This window comes from Ictidomys tridecemlineatus, chromosome 3, assembly GCF_052094955.1.
Source record: "Ictidomys tridecemlineatus isolate mIctTri1 chromosome 3, mIctTri1.hap1, whole genome shotgun sequence".
Classification (NCBI taxonomy): domain Eukaryota; kingdom Metazoa; phylum Chordata; class Mammalia; order Rodentia; family Sciuridae; genus Ictidomys; species Ictidomys tridecemlineatus.
In genome coordinates, this window is record NC_135479.1 from 142,004,224 (window position 1) to 142,027,113 (window position 22,890).

Sequence of the window (22,890 nt, forward strand, 5' to 3'; positions counted from 1 at the left end):
TTGTTCTTTCACATATACCATCATTTTTCTTTAACTTATTTTGAAATGTTCATTTCATTTGTTTTATGGTAATGTATTTCTAGCATACTTTTATTGCTTGTAGAGAGAGACATTATTCTGATCCTTTAAATTTTTAAACACCTTTCCACGGGATTATATCTTTATCTACTATTGATTTTTATTTGAATTTAGTTTCCCTCAACATTTAGACAGTTATAGATCAAGAAAGGTTTTCTAGTAGCTGAGGTGCTCTAGAGCTCCCTCTTTTGTTGTTTCTGACAATTGTTCAAAGATATGATCTTTATGCGATTTTCCTGGCATTGTATTTTATTTCATTAATATGGACCTTCTATTTCCTTTTGCCCTATTTTCCCTGTCCTATTTTTTTTTTATTTTATCCCCAGCACTTCTTCCCTATTTGGAACTTTTGAGTTTATAGGGAGCTATAGCTGGTTAATTGTGCTATGGGACCCAGACTGCCCCAGCCCCTTCATATCTATTTGCAGATGCACTGTATTCAAAATGTAGATTGTGCAAAAATCCTCACTGATGTTCTCAAATTATTCTACTGCATCTCTAGTAAGTACTGATTGATTTGGGGGCTTCTCCTGTTGTTTCTCCTATACAGAAGCTCATATCATAGGTGGTTCTAGCTAATAGCTTGTACATATCTGCTAGTATATTGGGATCCATGAGGATACTTTTCTCATCTACCTTTGTCGTAAATTTGTTAATAAACTTTGGTTTTGTTGCCTCATTTTGTTTGGGAGTGTGGGGTAGGGCAGGGGAGTTCTGGGCAATTCAGCTTTAAATCTGTGATTTCATTTGCATTTTCTACTAGTCATATTTGCTTTATGTTTCTATTATTTTAATTAGATCCCAGAAAACAACTTGGAAGTGTTGAGTTTTCAATATTTCTTTTGTTTTTAATATTTAAAATATAACTTATTTGTACATTTAAATAATTTTGTTTTAAATAAATCATATGTTTAACAGTAAGCTTGTAAAATTTCTGAAAAATCTAACAGCTGGGTCTCATAAGCTAGTCCGTTACAGTGTTTGGGAGTAAAGTAACTTCGGTGCTTCCTAGCTCTGTGTTCCCAATTTCAATTTGCTTTTGGTTTGTAATTCCTTAATGCCTTAAATGCTCTTCAATATTTAATAAGGCATTTCTTATATTTCACATAAGTAGCATTATCAGTTGATCTGATCAGTGGATATCTAGGTAATTTTTAGATCTTAGAAAATGTAAAACTTTCTATAAGAAGAGTATATTACTTTTATATTGAGAAAGGAAAAAAGTCTTTCCTAAGAAATAACTAAGTTATTATGAAGCATTTAAAATAAAGTTTCAGATTCAAAAAATTTAAGATACTGGAGAACTAATCCCTGATAATTCCTGAAATTTGTAATTTATTCTGTTTATTCAGATTTTTGTATTTAATTCCTTATTTACTAACAATTCCTCAAAACATTTGTGTTTATGTTCAAAATACACTTCAAAACTCTCCAGAATGTTACTTTTTCTTTAAACTTCCTATTTCATTTACTTAATTAAGAGCCCTACCTTTTCCTTTTGTTTCAATCAGTTTATACTTGAAGTCTTATCAATTTCCATTTACCTACCTGTGTATGTATTTTCATATTTTATTCTGGGAGAAGAATTTTGTCTCCCTTTTCAGTTAATTTATTTGCACCCCTCTCCTAGAAATCACATCAAAACTCATCTCAGCAAGCCCACCATTGGGAAAGAACTATAATGTCATAGGAGATTTTGCCACATAGCATTTCAGAATTTCTGGTACTAAACCAAATTTGTCATGAAACATGTTAGGGAGTTTCTGAAATGCTGAATGTAATTAAATATGTGCATGCTTATCTAGGGAGAGATGTTTAATAGCGATCCCCCAATTCTCCTTTTCAATTTCTAACTTTTATTCTCACCCCTAAATTAAAGGTAGGCATGGGGGGGGGGAATCTCTTCTAAATATGCAATCCCTAATATGAAAATAAAAATTCATTTATACTTTATAATGAAAAATATTAAACACAGAACTTAAAACTTGAAAGCAGTAACTTTCAGGGAATAGATACTGATTATTCTAAAGAAGAAAACTGGGAAATTTTTGAGTAAAAAGTTAAGTTAGAATGAAAGATAAGACTGGTAGGTAGACAGACATGTGCAAGGGGATGAGAGAAGGGAAAATAGGGGCTCATTCTACTTGGGTGATGGAGAACCTTGTCCATAAACCACCTCCTTCATAGTCAGACTACAAGCTTCTTAAAACTAATAAGAACTGAATATATCCACCTTAAGGGACTTTCTAATTTTGAAACATATGCTGAGCACTGAGGAATTGTCCTTTGAGTGACCCATGGCTCACTGTAATATCATTTACATTGTAGTTTTGACAGCATCCCCCCACAATGGGTTTCATATAGGAACTGATGGGAAAATTTCCAACATGGTAAAATTGGCACAGGCTCATTAATGCATGGCATTAATGCTCCAAATAGATGAAGAGGGGGGTTTCCAGACCAAGCAACAGTATCTGCCACAAGCAAAACCCCAGGCTACCTCTTCTCTTAGGAGAGAGCCACTCCATGTTCTCTCCAGTGTGATTTTGTTTTGCTAAATATTTGCTTTATGCTTATACTATCTGTATCTCTATAGAAGAACCCATTGCCTGGTAACATAATGATATAGGAAAGAAACTGGGAACACAGGAAAGTAAAATAAAATTAATTATGAATATGCTACTGAAAATCACTACATGAAATGACAAATGTTTGCAAAGAAGCGACACTCCTCCATTGCAACTTCCCCAAACAGTTTCTACTCCTTCTCTCTCTAGCTGGTACCAGAAATAATAATGGAAATGAAATGAGGAGACTGGGGGGCTGAAATTCCACTTCTGTAACTCCACTTTAAATTAAATTAAAGCTTTGAAACTCATTATGGCCAAACCTCTCACTTTTCCCAGACTTCACTTTAGTCACTTGAAAACTAGAGATTATAATATCAATCTCAAACATCTCCCCTTATGAGAAATGTCTCACAAAAGAAGGACATAACTAATGGGAAAGAGAAAGTTTATTTTTTTCCTCTTTATCTCTTTCATTTAAAATATCAATGCAGTAGAACTAGAATTTCCTGAATCAAAAATTGAGATGTAAGATTTAAAAGTTGGCATAGTACTCCTGAGGAACAATGAGACAAAACATTTGGGGTTTGGGCTTTCCATGAAAGGAGGAAGCTTTAGTGTGTAGTTGAGAGAGTGAGTTCAGGGTGTGGGGACTCACCCAGTACCTCATCTGGCATAAAAGATTATCTAAGCTTCAGATATTTGAGATTTGATGGATGCAGAAAAATAGCTTTGCTGGAGCTTCCCTTATTTAAGTATAGTAATTTCTGGGAAATGAGGTCAGCATAATTTCCCTAAGGAGTTTGATGGTCCTGAAGTAAATGAAAAGACACTTATATCTGTACAGACAAAAATGTTATTAAAAACTTTCTCATCTTTCATTTGTTCTCCTAAAAACCCATTTGTCTATCCTAAAGAAACCTATTTGATTTTCTTACAGAAGCTCCTCCTTGCCCTATTAAGTAAGGTATATAAGCTTTAATTATATCTACCATTGGCTATTTCTTTTGCTGGCTCTATATAATTATTAATTAACCCCTCCTCCCACTGCCCCTTTCCTGAACCTTAGTGTAAAGGAAAAGTTTTCCCTTACAAAGAGCTAGAAGAAACCTTTTTTAAATTTATTTATTTTTTTTTAGTTGTAGGTGGTCACAATACCTCTTTTACTTATTTATTTTTATATAGTGCCGAGGAACAAACCCAGTGCCTTACACTGATAGGTGTAGTACTCTACTGATGAGTCACAATCCCAGCATAGAGGAAATCTTAACCACTTAACAGTTGTGTAACTAGTAAACTGCTTAGCCTCTCCGTATCTGAGTTTACCCAACTACAATGTAAAATGGGGTAACAGTGTCTTCATAGGATTAGCAGTGGAACAAAGAGCAAATAAATTTAACAAGGTTAGTATCATACATGACACACAATTTTTATTATTATATTCTATCATCAATTCACAGAAGATTCTTGAACTACTGACTAGGAAGTGTTTAAAACTTACAATTTCTGGTTATGGATTAAAACTATTATGGTACTTCTAATTTCCATGTTTAAGTTTTTGGAGTTAACAAAATTATAAAGAATTGGGATATAAGATCCTTTTAAATGTCTTATAGAGATTATTTTTTTCTCCTATTTAGAATCTAAGACATGAAAGTTCAAAGAATTCAGACATAAAAACCTGTAATAGTACTTTATGGAAGATTAAAAGGCAAGCCACAGATCCTGAAAGATAAAAAATTAACCCTAACAAAAGCTTAACTTATTTTTCTGTTTGTATGTATTTTTATGTATGTCAGATTATTAATGAAGTAGTGAATTCTAAGGGATTCATTTTTAATAAAGATACTAACTGTAAAGACAACAATTATTGAAGTATCAGGTAACTTTTTTACTTCTTAAAATGGCCAATTCACTGAGAAAGAAACTGTGAGTCTTCACTTTATATCCTTCGCCCTCACAGAAGTTACTTTGATGATATAGAGTGTGTTTTTAAAAAAAAGTTCCATAGAACAAAAATGCATCTGTCAAAAATATGTAACTAATATTAAAACAAAATGTGAACCTACAATGTCACTGCCTATAAGCAGAAGTAAGGTACAAGGAAGAAAGGCCAGTTTTCAAAATAACCAAAGCATATTTTAAAATTTTAATTGTTCTCCCTTTGGTCTTTTGTTATTCTTGACCTAGGATATTATTTATTCTCATCTAAATCCTATCCATTGCTCAGGTGTCCACTTAAGCACCAATCCTATTCTGTCATCTTTTATCATGCTAAGCAATAAAATCTTCCTCCTTTGGAATTTCTAAGGCAGTTCTTACATTTCATACTCTGCTGATACTTACTTTGAGGTTATTAGGCAATGGAATACATTTATTTAGGTAAAATTGAAATAAACAATAAGCAAATAGGAACATAAACAGACACTTACAAACTATGCTAAACTCATAAAAAGAAAAAAATTACAGTGCTCTGAGAGGGAGCCAGTCATCTCAAGAATACGGAAAAAGAATAGAATGAGAAAGAACACAGTAAGCAGAGAATTAGGAAATAATTGGGTTTAGATGAGGATTTCAAAGGAGGACTGTATGGTTAGAGCTTAAGGAGGAAAAGAGAGGGTGGAGGTCATGCAGTAAAGCCATGTGTATTGTGCTGTGCACAATCACAAAAGGCCTTACATCTCTACTAAAGGGTTTGGATTTTATTCAGAGTACAATGGGAAATGTTTTACATAGGGAACGATACAACTCAATCATTGTATTAAAAAAAAATCATTTGGCTGATGAACAGAAAATGGATTGGAGAAAAGAAAGAAAGAGTGCGGAGGCTTGTTAAGGACTATTAGAGCAATTCAGGCTTTGGCTAGGCTAGTGGCTGTCATCACGATGTTGTAGAACAGAAAGAAGCCAAGGATGATTCCTAGGTTTCTGACTTAAGTGTGAATGGAGATGCCATTTACTGAGACAGAAGAAGAATTAAGTTCAGGCTTAGTTTTAAATTTGAAACACCAGGGAGAAATGCTGAAGAAATCAAATAGGACTGATATGTTTGGTGGTGTTTAGGAGATGTTTGGAAAGAATATACACATATAAGAATAATCAACTAGATACTCATTTGCAATATTAAGACTATGAAAATTATCATTGATATAAAAATTGTTCTTTATCAAGATTAGAATAGTACAAAATACAATTAAAAAAGAGTATTGAGCTGAAAGATTCAAAGAAGTACAGAAATCACAAAAAGGAACAAAAACAAAAAAATAACAGCACAAGCACAGTAAGGATAATCCAAGAGGGAAATTCCTGAACTTATAACTATCTGGGGAAAAGAGTCCTTGCCATCTATCAGAGGCAAGTATATTTAGTACATAGAGGGGTACATTAAGTCCAATTAAGAGCCACTAACTTATCAGGCATTGGAACAGTCCTTCTTTCTATTAACCAATTTTTTATCCCCTTATAAGTAATTTGGTATTTTTGCTTGGGTCTCAAAGATACTTTCTTGATAAACATAACTAGAATGTCAAAATTTTGGCCATTCTGGGTTTCCATAGGTTATGCTGTTCCCTTTCAAAAAAGATTCACTTCTTTTAATTTCAAGAAAAGCTTTCTTGATGCACTGAGTTATAATTTCAAACCTTCTCTTCCTTTTAAAAATATTCTTCTGGGAGTCTAATTTACATACGTGTGTGTGTTTGTGTGTGTATATACACACACACATTGCATAGATATAATTGTCTTCCATTGCCAATATTTTCTTTCTAATCTTTTTAGAGTCTCCTCATTTTTCTTTTCATTTTATTTACTCTTCATATTGTATCCTTAAGATCCCCAACTGAGTTTCTGCAGTATCTCTGTCTTTGTGTTCCAATTTCACTAACTGCTTTGCTTTGTTCTTTCCTGGGTACTGCTAGCTCAAAGTGAGTCTCTTTTGGTTATTAAGTCATTTTTTCCTGGGATTCTTATTTCTACTGTGTAGTCTTCTTGCAAAGTAAATCCATAAATTGCTAATGACATTAAGGTTAAAAAAATTCATCTGTGTCAATATTTTATTATATCTGTATATGAGTATATATGTGTAATTTTCTATCCTTCTTATTAATATTTTTTATGAATGCCAGGCTAGTTACTTTTATATTATCTATTATGAATAAATTGTATTGTGCTGGATCAGCTATTTGCAGAAAGCTTGGGGTAGAGGGGAAACAGAAGCACAGGTAATTTTCACAAGCTTTAACAAAGACTGTCACAGGCTTTAACAAAGATTGCTTTACCCAAATATGGGTCCTCTAGTTATCTAAACAAAACGATATCATGAATGGTTTCTATTTTAGTCTACTTCCCACATTCTCATGAGGCTTGTTATAAAATAGAAGGAATCATGTTGTTACACCTCAAAAATGAATCCCTTGCCTTTAGGAAGTACACTTTTGTATCATATTCTAAGTTTTACTATATAGAGCATTACTGACAACTCATGTTTTTAAAAAAAATTTTTTTAGCTGTCAATGGACCTTTATTTTATTTATTTATATGTGATGCTGAGAATCAAACCAAGTACCCTACACATGCTAGGCAAGCACTCTACCATTGCACTACAACCCCAGCCCAGAACAACTCGATTTTACTCTTTCCCTCCTGGATTCTGCAGCCAGTAAGCTTTGTTTAAGCAGCCTTGCCTATATTTTGTTGTCCAGGTAATAACATGTCTTTGCAGTTTTGCTTAACATGAGGTATGACTGTGTGGACAAAAGTATTTGTGTATGTTTTATGTTTTATCCTCCTTGTTGCTTTTATGTGTTTTCTAGGGAGATCAGGAAGCAGATAATGACTAACACTTTATCAAAAAGGAAGGAAGGAAGGAAGGAAGGAAGGAAGGAAGGAAGGAAGGAAGGAAGGAAGGAAGGAAGGAAGGAAGGAAAAAAGATATAGCTTTTTAGTTAAGTACTAGAGATTGAACCTAGGGGCAGGCACTTGACCACTGAGCCACATCCACAGCCCTTTTTAATATTTTATTTAGCGAGAAGGTCTTGATGAGTTGCTTAGGGCTTTTCTGCTGAGGCTGGTATTGAACTTTCGAACCACTTGCCTCAGGCTTCCAAGCTACTGTGCTCGGTAAAAAGTCATATCTTTCTAAACGTATACGGAGAGGCTGTCTATAAAATCAAACAACCAGTGATTGTATTTAGCCTCTTACATAATGTACTTATTGGGTGGGACTGTGTTGGCCAGAAGATAAAAGCATGTATAGCCACATTGGGAGATTTGTTTTTCACAAAAATCAATGAATTGGCATTCTGACTTTCTATGTTAGTTCCTACTGTTTTGGCTCACAGTGAATTTGTTTGGAATTTATCCTTTTCAACTACTGAACCTAAAAAGTTGACATTTACTAGACTGAGAAAACCTACTGCATATTATGGAATGCCAAGCAATGCCCAATATGCTACTTTCATCAGCTTAAAAAAGGTGGGGGTGTATTACAAAAATAAATTCTATCCTAAGAAAAGAAAAATAAATGTAACTTTGCTAATTATAAAATGTTTCATTTAATTCCTAAATCGTGCAAGGTTTCTAAATTATAAACAGTATTTCATTTAGCCCCTTCATCACATCATGTTTTCCTTCATCATGTTGTTTATGAACATCAAGAAGTACACTCTGTATTCTTTTGGGTGTTTGAGCTTTTTAAATTCCACTGAGGATTTACTGGAAAAATGATTATATTGATGCACACTGTAGCCTTATATATGTTTAATATGATGTTACCTCAAAGTTTCCATTACCTCTTTCTTCCCCCAGGAATTAGTAGTCATGTCAATGAGATTTTACTATCTAGAAACACATTATATCTCAAACTTGCACTTTTCATTTTAAAAAGCAATAGGAATTATTAGAAACATAACTTAAAACTTGACATTAATAAATACGATCTGATTTAAAAAAATTGTGTGGCTTTTTGGATATTAAACATTATCAAGAGGAAGAATTTTAAAAACTGAAAAGAACAGTAATCATAGCAAGAATTTTATTACCTTCAGGTCGATATTGTGCAACAATTGTTACAGCCTGGCCAGCATTTTTCAATGCGGCTGCTGCCTGCTCATGACTGGCAGCTCTGAGATCAACACTGTTTACCTGTAAATCAAACCAAATCTTAATTTGAGAGAAAATAATCACTTTGATTAGAAATTACAATGGCTTGCTGTTTGTGTAGGCACAGATTAGTTACAGTAATTTTACTATTAAAATATATTTTACAATAAAACAAAAAAAATACTGTCATTCAAAACAATTTTATACACTAAAAGTATTTGCTTACTGTCAAGTGAGTAAAACAAAAACATCTTCCACCCCTGAAACTGTCTAGAAGGTTGACTCTACTGATTGACAAATACACCTCAATTTGACTACCTGAGAAATTAACAAGCATTATTTTGCACATTTCTTTTCACTAGTAAGTAGCTCCAGCAATGGAAAGAAAATTTGTTTTCGCTTATAACATCTGTTCACTTTCTACTACATTTTCAACCCAGAAAGTTCAACTTAGTTCCAATTGTTTCTTCCTCTCACAAACTAAACTCTTTTGGTTTAATAAAAAACTAAACTCTTTTGGTTTAATAGAAAAATAATGACTTTTAAAGAGTACTAAAATAGTTCATATTTCAAAGACTGATTTCAACAAAGTAAATGTTAACTAAATCAGGAGATTTTTTTTTTTTTTTTGAGTAAAGGGACTTCCTTGGGTGACACAATTACTAAGGTGACCAATCCTACTCCAGACAAGAAGCAATTTTTATTCTGAAAGCTTGCCAAAACTCCAAAGCACACGATCTTAAGACTGTTTTTCCACTCAGAACAACTTAAGAGGCATTTACAGAAACATTATAATTGAATGTATTAAACGTAAATATTTAATTTTTAAAAATAAAGAACCAGCAATGAATAGAATTCTGCAGTGCTTAGACCTTCACTGAAAATTTCTGAACAGGAAGAACCATCATGTCACTTTTGTATGAAAATCTGTTTCAAGATCTAACTTAAAATCTGTTAAAGATCACATACCACTTTTCAAAAATTTGGAAAGCCCAGAAATTCTTAGGATCATAAAATTTTTACATAAGGAACACTTTAACTATATAAAAATCTGATGCTTTCTTTATATTATCTATAAGGACATTATAATGCAACTAAATTCAAACACACCACTTGTGAATAAAAATAAAGATCTGAAAACCCCAACCTAAATAAATGCAATATAATGTGGTTATCAGAAAATATCTCTAGCTGAAGATGGTTACATACAAAATAATTCGTGCATAAAGAAAATTCTCTTAATTTCCAGGAGAACAAATTAGAAAGGAAATTTAAAGGCAGATAAACTTTCATAAATTATTGTAGAAAAGATTAAAACTTTTAATGTTTGGTTACTCTTATAGTATAGTATATATTTTCTAACTATAACTTTTTTGTGTCTTTGAATTTAAAATGTCTTTTTTGGGCTGGAGTTGTAGCTCAGTGGTAAGGTGCTCATCTCGTGTGTGAGGCACTGGGTTTGATCCCTAGCACCACATAAAAATAAATAAAGGTACATAACTAATAAACAAACAAACAAACAAACAAGTCTTTCTTAGAGACAGCATATAAACTGAATTCTCTTTTGTAATCTACCTTATCAGATTTTGCCTTTAAATGGAGCAGTTAATCCATTTACATTTAATCAAATTATTGGTAGACTCATATAATTAATTTTGCTATTTGTTTTGCATTACTATTTTTTGATTTTTAAATTTTGCTATTTGTTTACCATTACTACTTCTTTTGTGTTCAACAGAAAGTTTCTAGTGTACTATTTAAATTCTCCTGTCATTTCTTTCATTACACATATTTGAGTCATTTCTTAGTGGTTGCTGTGGGTTATAACTGGCATCTTTTAACCAGGTATGGTGGTGAACACCTCTAATCCCAGTGACTTAGGTGGCCAAGACAAGAAGATCACAAGCTCAAGGACAGCCACAACAATTTAGTGAGGCCCTAGGCAACTTACCAAGATCCTGTCTCAAAAAATAAAAAAGGGATGGAGATATTAAATACTGACATATTTAAAATACTTGATTTAAAGCATTTGCCTAGGAAATTCAACATGTGGATTTCCCTAAGGATAATTTATATCACTTGCTTTTTTCTCCTGTGTGTGGGTAATTACCTTTTTGTGTTTCTCATAATTTTTGTTGATAATTGGACATTTAATATAAAATCTGGCAACTCTGGATGTGAGACCCACAACTTTATCTGGGGCTTACTGCTATTGTTTGTTATAGCTGTTTGTTTAGTGACTTTCGGAATTCCACAAAGGTCATATTCTTTGTTGTGTGGGGCCACTGAATTTTCCACCAGGTAAGCTTACTGGTTACTTAATGATTGGAAAGATTTCATTAATTGCCTGGAATTAAAAAGTCCCCACTCTTTGCAAATGGTTCTATAATGCTTGTAGGCTTTCAACATTCAGACAGGCGGTTGAAACATGCCTTGATCTTTACTTTCTGCTTGCACAGAGCCCAAGATTCAACCAGAGATGAGAGACTGCCCTGAACTAGATCTCAAGGATATGTTGAAGGTTTTCAAAGGCCCTGTGGAGAATTTATTTTCCAGCTTTTTCTTTTAAGCTTTTTGATAAGCCTACTGTTTACAAGAACTATTATTAGATACTTCAGGAAGTTATATTGTGCCTGTTCTTATATTGACAATTATCCTGGGATAAAAAGCTTTTTATGAGGAGCTTAGAATCAGGTCAAATTATAGATAGCCTTGCAAATGTTATTCTAGGAACTACAAGATGGTCAAGTTATGACAGTCTCCCAAAGCTTCTTATAATTGCATATTACTTTATATACCTACCAGTAATGAATGAGAGTTGGCTCCACATTCTCTCCAATAAAGGTTGCTTTTTAATTTCTTTTTTAGCCATATAATTTGGTGGGATATGGTATTTCAAATGGCTTTAAAAACATTTATTTTTTTAGCTGGGTGGTGGAACATCCCTGTTATTTCAGCAACTCAGGAGGCTAGGCAGGAGAATTCTAAGTTTGAGGCCAGCCTCAGCAACTTAGTGAAACCCTCAACAATTTAGTAAGACCCTGTCTCAAAATAAAAATTTAAAAAAGGCTGGAGATGTAGCTCAGTTCAATCCCCAGTAGACCCCTCCCCGCCCAATCTATTTTTTATTTAGGCATCAGCATTTTTTAGTTTGGACAAATGTTTATGTCACATACCTGCCACCACAATCAAGATACAGAAAAATTGTTTCACTCCTACCCAATTCCTTCAAAACCCCTTTATTCATTGGGATTTTAAGTTCCCTGATGCCTAATATCAATGAGCATGTGAAAAGGTATTACATGCTCATTGATAATTTATGTATCTTCGTATGGGAAATATCTGTTCAAATCTTTTGCACATTTTAAAACTGGGTTCCGAATTATTTTATTGTTGATGTGTAGGAGATATTTATATAGACTGGATAAAAGTCTTTCATCAGATATATATACTAATTATATTTTTTACCATGGCATGGCTTGCCTGTTTGGTTTCTAAATGGTATCTTTTTTTTTTTAAATGATTAGTGTTTTATGCTACTTGTCTATGGAGTTGCTGTCTAACCCAGAGTTGCAATGATATTCTCTTATGTTTTTTTCCTGAAAGTTTATGGCTCTAGGTTTTCCATGTAGATCTACAATCTATCTAGAGTTAAGTTTTAAGTCTGGAGTAAGACTGTTTCAGGTTCATGTTTTTACTAGATAGCCAGTTGTTTCAGAACTATTAGCTAAAAAGATTTTCCCCTTTTCACTGAACTGACTCTGTCCTTTTGATCCTATTTAAGAAATTTCCTTAATCCAAGTTCATTAACAATTTTTTTTGTACACCTTCTCGTATAACTTTAGTTCTATGATCTACAATCAATTTCAAATTAAATTTTGTACATGATGTGAGGTAAAGTCTTTTTGTCTGTTTACTTCGTCAATTTCAGAAGAGGGTGTTACAGTCTCCAAGTGTGACTGTGAATTTTTCTTCTAAGTTTTCACAATTTTTGCTTCATATATTTTGAAAGGATTCTTAGGTAGGTGCATACTTAGGACTAAAACTTGACAAAATGCTATTATTATTATGAAATATATTTAGAATAACACTATTTGTCCTGAGATCTATTTTGTCTCATACTAATAAAGTACTTTCATATGGTGTTTTGCATGATGAAGTTTTTTCCATCCTTTTACTTAAAACACATTGAATTCCTGAAACTGTTAGATCTTGCTTTTGTGAACCAAACTGACAATTTCTGCATTTTAAATAGTTTTTACTATAATGCTGTTATTAACAGAACTGGATTTCAATCTCTCATCTTAGTACTGTTTTTTAAACTTACCCTGCATATTCCTTTCTGTTATGGTTTAGATATGAGAAGTTCATGTGTTAGGCAATGAAGGAATGTTCAGATGAAATGATCAGATTAGGAGAACTATCCATTTGCTGGATTAATTATCTGAGTGGTCTACTGGGCTGAAACCATAGGCAGGTGGGTGTGGCTAAAGGAAGTAGGTCACTGGGGGCATGCCATTAGGGATTACATCTCCTCCCTTCCTTCCATGCTCTTACTCTCTTTTCTGGTTGCCAGGAGTTGAGTAGCTTCCCTCAAGTACACCTTTCCCCTATGATGATCTGCCTCACCCCAGGGCAAAAGCAATGGAGTCATTTGACCATGGACTGAGACCTCTGAAACCATAAGCCCTACATAAACTTTTCCTAAGTTGCTCTTGTCAGATATATTGGTCACAGTAACAGAAAGCTGACAATCACACTTCCCTTTATGTGTGTGTGTGTGTGTGTAACATTTATTTTTTTTTCATTTAATCTCCTGTATTGATTTCAAAACTATACATATCTTTGTGGTGTTTTCAGTGTGTTCACTAGATATAATAATATGTAGCTACAAATTATTTCCCCCCAATTTTACACCACTTCACAAAACTATGTAAGAAATAACCATATAATCCCATCTTTCCTTTCCAATTGTGTTGTGATGGTCTTATTTTTTATTTCTATACAAGTTGCATTCCCTACACTGCTTTTATTTTCTATCAATAGTCCAATAGAGTAATATCTAAAATTATTTTTAAAAATTTAAGAAGAGATCTTTTATATTTACTCAGGAATTTTCCTTTTTTCTGTATTTCCTAATTTCCTTCTGCAGATCTAGGGTTCCATCTGTACAATTTCTCTTCAATCAAGATAATTTCTTCAATATTTTCTTACTGATCTGCAAAAGATGACAAATTCTCTCCACTACTGTCCGTGTCTTTATTTCATTTCTGATGAATATTTCTCGGTATACAGAATTCCACATTAACAATTTTTTATTTCAGCACTGTAAACACACCATTAAATCGTGTTAAGTCTTCTAATGTGTCTAGAGAAAAGTCAGCTGACATTTGTATTGCTATTCCTGTATGTGGAATATGTTATTTTTATGCTTGCTTCTAAGTCATGCTCCAAAGTGCAGGTTTCTAGCACTTTGTGATGTAGACAGGTCTGGTTTTCTACGTATCCTGAGCTTCACAGATATGTGGGTTGATATTTTTCATCACTTTTGTTAGAAAAGACCTGTCTCCTCTTCTGTAGAGATGCTATCTAATTTTGTTCCACACATTTTGCATGCTTTGTGTTGACTTTTCTTTTTAACATCTGCAATTCCACTCCATGTTTCAATTTGGAAACTTCCTTTTATCTACATTCAAGTGTATGGATTCTTTCCTCTGCTGATTTCAGTGTATTATTAAGTCTTTTTAAAATAAAATTTTCATCTCTGATAGTTTTTAACTGGTAGCAATTCCATATGATTCATTTTCTGTAGTTTCTATGTCTTTACTGAAATTCCTTCATTTCTTCATTCCTATTATCTTTACCTCTGGATCCTTAAGCATTTTTTATTGCCATCATGGTTTTACTATAATCATTTTATTTTATTTTTAGCTTTTTTGGTAGCATTGGGTCTGAGTCCAGAAGTTCTCTACCACTAAGCTATACTACCAATTCTTTTTATTTTGAGACAGGTGAGGCTAATCTTAAACTTGTGATTCTCCTGCCTCAGCCTTCCAAACTATTGGGATTATAGGTGTGTGCCACCAAACCTACTTACCAGATTGTTTTGTTAGGTTAAAAGTGATGGATTCTTGGTGCTGGGGATGTAGTCTATGATAGAGTGCTTACCTAGCATGTATGAGACCCTGGGTTCAATCCCTAGTACTATGAAAAAGAAAAAAAGTGATGGATTCTTGAGCCTTTCTATATCCTAATACTGCAAGCAGGCTCTATTTTTGCCCTAAAACTCTTTTGCAATAATTACTATTCTTGGGGAGTACTAGTACTATGCTTTTAAAATTATTTAGCCTTAAACATGTAAATGCAGTTTTCATTTAGTAGCACTGTCTATTAATAGTGTTATTTTCTAATTTAGTGCATAATCCTTAATAAAGAATTGCTTGCTGCATATTTGAAAACTCAAGTGCCCAAGATTTATTTTCATTTAAACACTAGTTGAAACAATTAAAAATTGGTTTCTACTCTTTTTTTTTTTTTTTTTGGTAAATGATCAGTCATTTCTTCTACTCTTCCTATCCTTGAACTCTACAGGATCCTCAATAGGGCAGGATGCAGGAGTAGGTTGGTACATCTAAGTCTGTACACAGGAAATTCAGATGGTGATAGGGATTGATCTGAAAACTGCATTAAAGATGCAATTTATATTTCTGGAATGTGCTTCCTATTGTTTCCAGTCACATTTATCTTTAATTTGATTAGTTTCTTTCCCTTTTTTTTTGTTTGTATTTTGTAGTTAAAAGGTCTCTTTTGGTTTATGTCAAAGAAATGGTTTAAAATAATAATAATGTACAGCACTGGTCTTGACCCGGGATAATAAAGCTTGTCTCTATACCTCAAGTTCTGAAGTTCCAGAAAGTGTTAACTTACACTTCTTAATTAAAAACAAAACAGTATAGCATGAATACTATATGAATACTATATTTACTATGGTAAATCTAACCGTCCCATTTATTTGTTATTAAGGGTAAACAAACCTCAAAATATTAGTTTTGTCACTGGAAAAAATTTTTTTAGAGATGATGATCCTGGGATACTACCACAAGTAATGTAAAATAGCTTATTTGAACACCATTACCCTGAATTCTGGTAGTACTGGCTTCTTATCAATAAAGTAATAAAGTTCTACTGAAACATACACACACAAACAACAACTACAAAAAAAATCACCTCATAATGCAAAATTTAGAACATGTGTAAAAAATTCACCATAAATCACTAAAATAGATCATATATTGGATACCTATGAACTTCAGAAAATAAAACTTTTTCTTTTTCTTTTTTTTTTTAGTACAAGGGATGAATCCAGGGGCACTTAACCACCGCCACATCCTCAGCCATTTAAAAAATATTTTATTAGAGATAGGGTCTTGCTGAGTTGCTTAGGGCCTTGGTGAGTTGCTGAGGCTGGGTTTGAACTCATGATCCTCCTGCCTCAGCCTCCCAAGTCACTAGGATTACAAGTGTGTGCCACTGTTCCTGGCCAGAAAATAAAACTATTATATATAAAAAATGAACAAGTATATTTAGTAGAAAATCCTGAAATCAAGTAAAAAGGCATAAGTTATCAAGACCCTATCAAAAATACCAAGGCAGACTGTAAAAATAACCAGATAATGTCTAGAAAAAAAAATGATACTCTCAAGTTAAAATCTTAGTTTTGTCTTAAAAAGCAGATTGGATATAAATGAAGAAAGCTTATAAACTAGAAAATAGACTTGAGGAAATGATGGAAATGAACTAGAAGGAGACAGTTCATAAATATGAAATTGGGGTTAAAATACATGAAGAATAGAATAACATCTACCCATAGGAATTCAATAAGGACAGAATAGGTATAATGTGGGAAGGCAAAATTTGAAAAGATAATAGCTAAGGAATTTCCAGAATTGATGAAAAACATGATTCCTGATTTAGTAATGTATCCTAAACATAATGAATGCTAGATATGCACACATTTTAGTGAAATTGCAGCACACTAAAGACAGAGATCTTGAAAGCAACTAGTGAAAAGAAATTACCTATAAACAAGGCAGCAGGCTTTTTTAAAAAAATAGCAAATAAACAATCTAGATGGCATAAAACAATATCTTCAAAGCATTTAGAGATAAGAGCTTTCAACCTAGAATTCTAGATTAAAAATAAAAGAGTACAAAATAAAGAATTTTCAGACAAAATCTAAGGAACTTCCTTATCATTAAGGAACCATTGCTGAAAAAACAAACCAAGAGCTCTCATTAAGGTATATCTGGATATTTGAAGAACATATTTGCTTTTACAATGACTAAGGATCATGGAAAAGATGGAAGCTACAAAGATAGTCCTATATAACAAATAACTACCCAATCCAAATTATATTAGTAGTCCACTGAGAAACCTGGGGGGGCGGGAAGGAGGGTGATTAGCAACATCAACAACAAACCATATATCACATGGGTAAAATGTCAAATACCAAAACCAAAATAAATAAATAAATAATAAAAATAAATTTGGGGGTATAAAACTGAAATAATTAATACATTAGAAACAGCGTAATTAAAATTAAAGTTTTTCAAGCTCTGTGATCATAAGGGAGGATTACAAAACTATTACAGTTTTGGTCTAAAACTGAATGGGTAATAACAACATAAACATAGACAAACTGAAAATAAAAAGAGGGAAAAAGATAATAACAAGCCAAATAAAAACAAAAACGAAAACAAAAACAAACCTTCCTTCAAACACATTTATAAACACTGACCACCTCCTTGTATCATGTATCAAAAGAAAATCTGTCATATAGAACATGTTCTCTAACAATGTTATAATTCTGCAATTCAATTTTAAAATGGTAAGAAGATAACCAATTACACCCATAACTTTGGGTTATAAAAAATCTACTTTTAATCATTAAAAGGTTATAGTTATAATAATAAAAACATCATCTTGATTACTTGATTAACATATCCTACCGATATAATACGATCTCCTTTTCTGAGCTCTCCACTTAGATCAGCAGGTCCTCCAGCCAATATGAAAGAAATAAATATTCCTTCTCCATCTTCACCTCCTACAATGTTGAAACCAAGGCCTGTTGAGCCACGATGAAGAACAACTTTTCTAGGTTCCCTAAAAATCAAAAAATTAAATTAAATTAAATAACTTGGAAATTTAATTTAGAATCTGGCATTCTATTGGTGAGAACTTCCTACTGATAACTTTGGTATTATGTTATCAAAGTATTAAAAAAGCTAGTTGAAAAACAAAGGGTTTTTCAAAACTGTGAGATAAAGAGATTCTTCTAAGCCTTAAATAATCAAAAGAAAAAAATCTAATTTCATCAAAAGCTCAAAATTTCTATTAAAAAGCAAGCAAACATGCTGGGTGTGGTGGTACATGCCCATAATCTCAACAGTTTGAGAGGCTGAGGCAGAAGGATCACAGGTTTGCAGTCTCAGTAACTTGGTGAGGTTCTAAGCAACTTAGTGAGACTCTGTCGGAAAGGAAGGAAGGAAAGAAGGAAGAAAGGAAAGAAGGAAGGAAGGAAGGAGAGAAGGAAGGAAGGATAGAAGGAATGAGTAGGTTGGTAGGAAAGAAGGTGAAGGGGGAAATGGGAAGGTGAAAGGGAAGGGAAGGGAAGGGAAGAAAGAAAAAGGGCTGGGAATGTGGCTCAGTGCTTAAAGCACCCTTGGATTAAAGCCCTGATACAAATAAAACAAACAAAAACCCCACAAAAAAACAAAAACAAAAGGAAAAAATATAAAATCAAAACAATAAAGAAAAAAGAATTTGAAATTAACAAAAAAGTTGCATGCACTTGACTGCCTCTGAGGCAGTGTTGTAAAAAGCAGCTATTTCTTTTTCTTGATGGAGGTAGGCCTCCTTCGTAGTTCCAAAGGAATGAATAATGAATAACCTAATCTGGTTATTGCAATCTTACTTCTTTTTACTAAAAGGAGGGTGTGACTCCCTTCTGACCTGAGGAATAAAAAGGAAAATTTCCTAAAGAAAGACAGACCTTAACAAGAATGACCCACATTTTGCTACCTTCTGCCCCTTCTTAAAAAACTCCACACAAAAAGGAATGAACTATTAATAAAACCCTTCTACTTGTTTAGATATATTATAAACATAAAGGTAAAACTAAGAATATGCCAGAAACATACAGGCCTAAGGTTGCTACACCAATCTTGGAATTGCCTCTCAGAGTTTTTATATGAAATATTTTTTTAAATTTGGTGTGCTGGTGTATACTTGCAGTCCCAGCTATTTGGAAGGTTGAGGAGTTAGAATCATTTAAACCCACAGGTTTGAGACCAGTCAGGCAACATAGGGAGACCTTGTCTCCAAAAACAAAACAAAACAAAACAAGCAAAAAACTTTTAGTGTAAGCCATGATTTGTGATTTTTAAAAATTTATTACTGTTTTTTGTCAGCTCTAAGTAAGATGCATTTTATCTGCCCCCCTCATTATTCCCTGCACATGTTAATACAGCTTACCACTGATAATTTTTCAAAATTGTTGGCACTCAGACACAACGATGTGAAAACTATTCACATCTTCTGGTAAGACCATGAAAGTGCCAACAGCAAATTACTTTAATATTTGATGAAATACAGACTATCATTTGAGATTATTCTTAAATATGTGATATTTGGTAAACATTTTAAAAATTTAATGATTTTCTAAAACATTGTAAGAAGTAATTAGTCACAAAAGCTTTAATAAATAAATCTCTTCAAAAATAAATTTAAGGATTCTTCCTTATAATACAGAATAGTAATAAAATCTCCTTAAATACTTAATACTGCTCAAAACTTAAAATAGTATTTTCTAGACATATTAAGTGTTCATCATTATTCGATTTTGCCAGCTCACTTAAGGGATTCATAAAATTATTTGTTAAAAACAGTAAAACTAGCTGGGAGTGGTAGAAGATTGCGAGTTCAAAGCTAGTATAAGCAACTTAATAAGGCCCTAAACTCAGTGAGACTCTGTCCCTAAATAAAATATATAAAAGGGGACTGGGGATGTGGTTCAGTGGTTAAGTGTCCCTGGGTTCAATCCCTGGTACAAAAAAAAAAAAAAAAGGGTAAAACTAAACAAAAATTGTTTGGGGAAATATTATATATATGTGTGTGTACATATATATTTTATAAAATATATCATATATATTATATGTAATAAAATACATATACACATATGAAGGAAAAAGATAATAAAATTTAGGAAAACAATAACTTAGAGGGGGCAGTATAGGAGAAGCAGGGTAGGATCAGGGGCACAGATAAGTTTCAGTATATTGTTGATATTTTATTTCCTATGTTAAATAATGGATTCATGGTTTGGAGCTCCTATTTTAAAACAAGTATGAATTACAATTTTACATTAGCAAATAATAATTTAAAAATAGCCTGCTGAAACCCAACAGTAGTTCTAGAGGAATACACATTCTGATTTTTGAATAATATGAGCACATGAAAAGATGCTTAACACCATAAGTCATTAGGAAAACGTAAAATTCATATCTACCAGGATGACAATAACAAAACTAGACCAAGTAACAAGTGTCAGTAAGATGTGAAAAAACTGAAATACTCACAAATTATTTATGGGAACATAAAATAGGTTGGTGGTTCCTTAAAAAGGTAACATTAAAAAAAAAGAAAATTCCACCCAGGTAGCCTAAGTAACTAAAAGCAGGGATTTGAACAAATACTTGTTATCATAATTCACAATAGCTAAAAAGTGGAAACAATCCAAGTCACCAACAATGGGTAGATAAACAAAATGTAACTCTATATTTATCTAGCTATATTTAGCTAATATCTATACATCTAATTGTATGTATATTTCATATATGTAACATACATTCAATGGAATGGAATATTAAACAAAAAAAGAAATGAAGTTCTGATACATGTTACAAAATGAATAAATTTTGAAAAATTATATTAAGTCAAATAAGAAAGTCACAAAAGGACAGATATTGTATGGTCCCACTTACGTGAATTACCTGAATTAGACAAATACAGAAAGACAGAAAATAGATATTACCAGGAGCTGGAAGGACAATGGGATGGAACTGCTTAAAGGTTATAGACTATCCAAGATGATGAAAAGGTTTTGGAAATAGCTAATGGGGACGGTTGTACAAAACTGTGAATGTAATTAACTCTTCATTTGAAAATGGTTAAAATGTTAAATCTACATGCTATATTTATTTTATCATAATTAAAAAGTGATGTAACATACCCTAATTCATTGAGTTGTACATTTTAAATGCATGAAATTTATGGTATGTAAATTATATCTTAATAAAACTTAACAAATGAGCTTTAGAAACATTAATTGTCTGTATGCTGTAATTTTATGGGGGGGGAGGGGGTTGGTTTGGTAATTTGAGATATCTTCTGAAAGACTGCTTAGGCAAAAATTGTGGAGAATTTATGTTTGGGCAAGATTTTCATACTTCATTATCTGGGCAAAAGGAATGATAAAATGCACACTATTTTAAGACATATCTAATAGTCAATCAATTGATTTTTTCAGAAAAGAATGGAAATTGTTAGATGTGTGTGAAATACTTCAAAGTCTAATACAACATGGTACAACACATATGCAGTGAAGAAGGATGGGGACAGCAATAAAGGTGAAAATATAACTTTTAGATTTTAGTTTTGCAAAATATTTAAAGAGACTGAAGACTAGATAAACCTATAATTAGGCACTATTAGCAAATAACAAATAGCCATGAATCACTCTATAGGAATACTGCTTGAAGACTAAAAGCCTTGAATATTTATATCACAAGTAAAAACACTATTCTTTCTGCTAATTTTCATTCCAAACACAATTACTAAGGCACCTATTTTGTTCCCAACATAACTCTTACAAGACAAACACTCCTATCTGTCCCTGATGCGAGTACTGCCTAAGAAGTTAGGAGTCTGACAAGAAAAATTACAATTATTTCAAATACAGAGTTTCAAAAATAATAATGCTAACAATAATGTAACTAATGAAAATTTGAGAACAGATATTAACTGGCATATACATAATGAAAAATGCTATAACTGTAAATTATAAAGCAAACTGTAATAGTATTTTTATACTACTTAAAATAACAGAGCTAAAATATTTTTTCACTGACTCTTTTCCTCCTCCTTAGAATTTTTTGGCACTAAAAAGACTTACAAAGTTCAATGTAGTTAGTAATGTTAGATGAAAAAAACTTTAGATGTCAGTCAGGCTATCAAACAAAGCAAATACCACTTGTTGAATTCTGAACATAAATCAATTGTCCTAATACTGTAAGGCATATATTAGATAAGAAATATATGAAAAGTTAGTATAAAATATGCACAAGTATATTCCCAACTTAGATTTATTTCAAAAGACAATTTGCCAAACCTTAAAATGGGAGCAGTAACTTACTTATAATACAAAATATTTTTATATTTCATGATCTGCAATGAAAAAAAATCTTCAATGAACCCTCCAATAGAAAAAAACAATTAAAGTTTAAGTTCATCAATATTCAAGGATATTTTTAGTCCTAAAAATTGTGGCTGATTAAAATTCCATTTAAAAATGATTTTTATAAGATAAATGTTAACTTACTTACCTAGTAATTTCATCATCTCCAAGCATTGCTTTAGAAACTGGTGAGTATCTGGCTGGTGATGCTGGTGTCTGGCCCAAGTAGGAAGATGGGCTAACATGATTATCAATAGGCTGAGCAGAAGCTTCAAAACAAAGACAGTGAAAATTACATCAAAAATGAAAGAAGCCACCTAATACCTCACATATGAATTTAAAAGTATAATTCATATTCACTAAGTTGTATACCAGAATTTGGGACAGAAGACATATTAGCTAAAAAAAACCAGACAAGCATGGTTTCCAGGTAAAAACCGGCTTAGATATTCAGATTAATAAAACAGATTTACTCCATTACATTCTTTTGAAAATACAACTAAAAAGAAGTTTTATTTTATTTGTACAATGAATCTGAGAGGTCATTTATAAGAATGTCATCAAAAAGACTACAATGAGTAAATCTTAAGTATAATAACTTTTTCTGAGAAGTCATTATGCAGACTGCTA

At 32.4% G+C, this 22,890-nt stretch overlaps 1 protein-coding gene across 24 annotated transcripts in view; it reads right to left on the minus strand.

Annotated features, from left to right (window-relative positions):
- Dlg1 (discs large MAGUK scaffold protein 1) overlaps nt 1-22,890 on the minus strand; it is a 256,035-nt gene that overhangs the window by 52,847 nt on the left and 180,298 nt on the right. For all 24 annotated transcript variants that reach the window (XM_078044002.1, XM_021720635.3, XM_040270432.2 and 21 more), the window contains 3 exons: nt 22,409-22,529; nt 17,753-17,909; nt 8,684-8,786 (listed from right to left, as the gene is read on the minus strand). In XM_078044002.1, the coding sequence (XP_077900128.1) occupies nt 8,684-8,786; nt 17,753-17,909; nt 22,409-22,529 (381 nt within the window). The remainder of the gene's footprint in view (nt 1-8,683; nt 8,787-17,752; nt 17,910-22,408; nt 22,530-22,890) is intronic.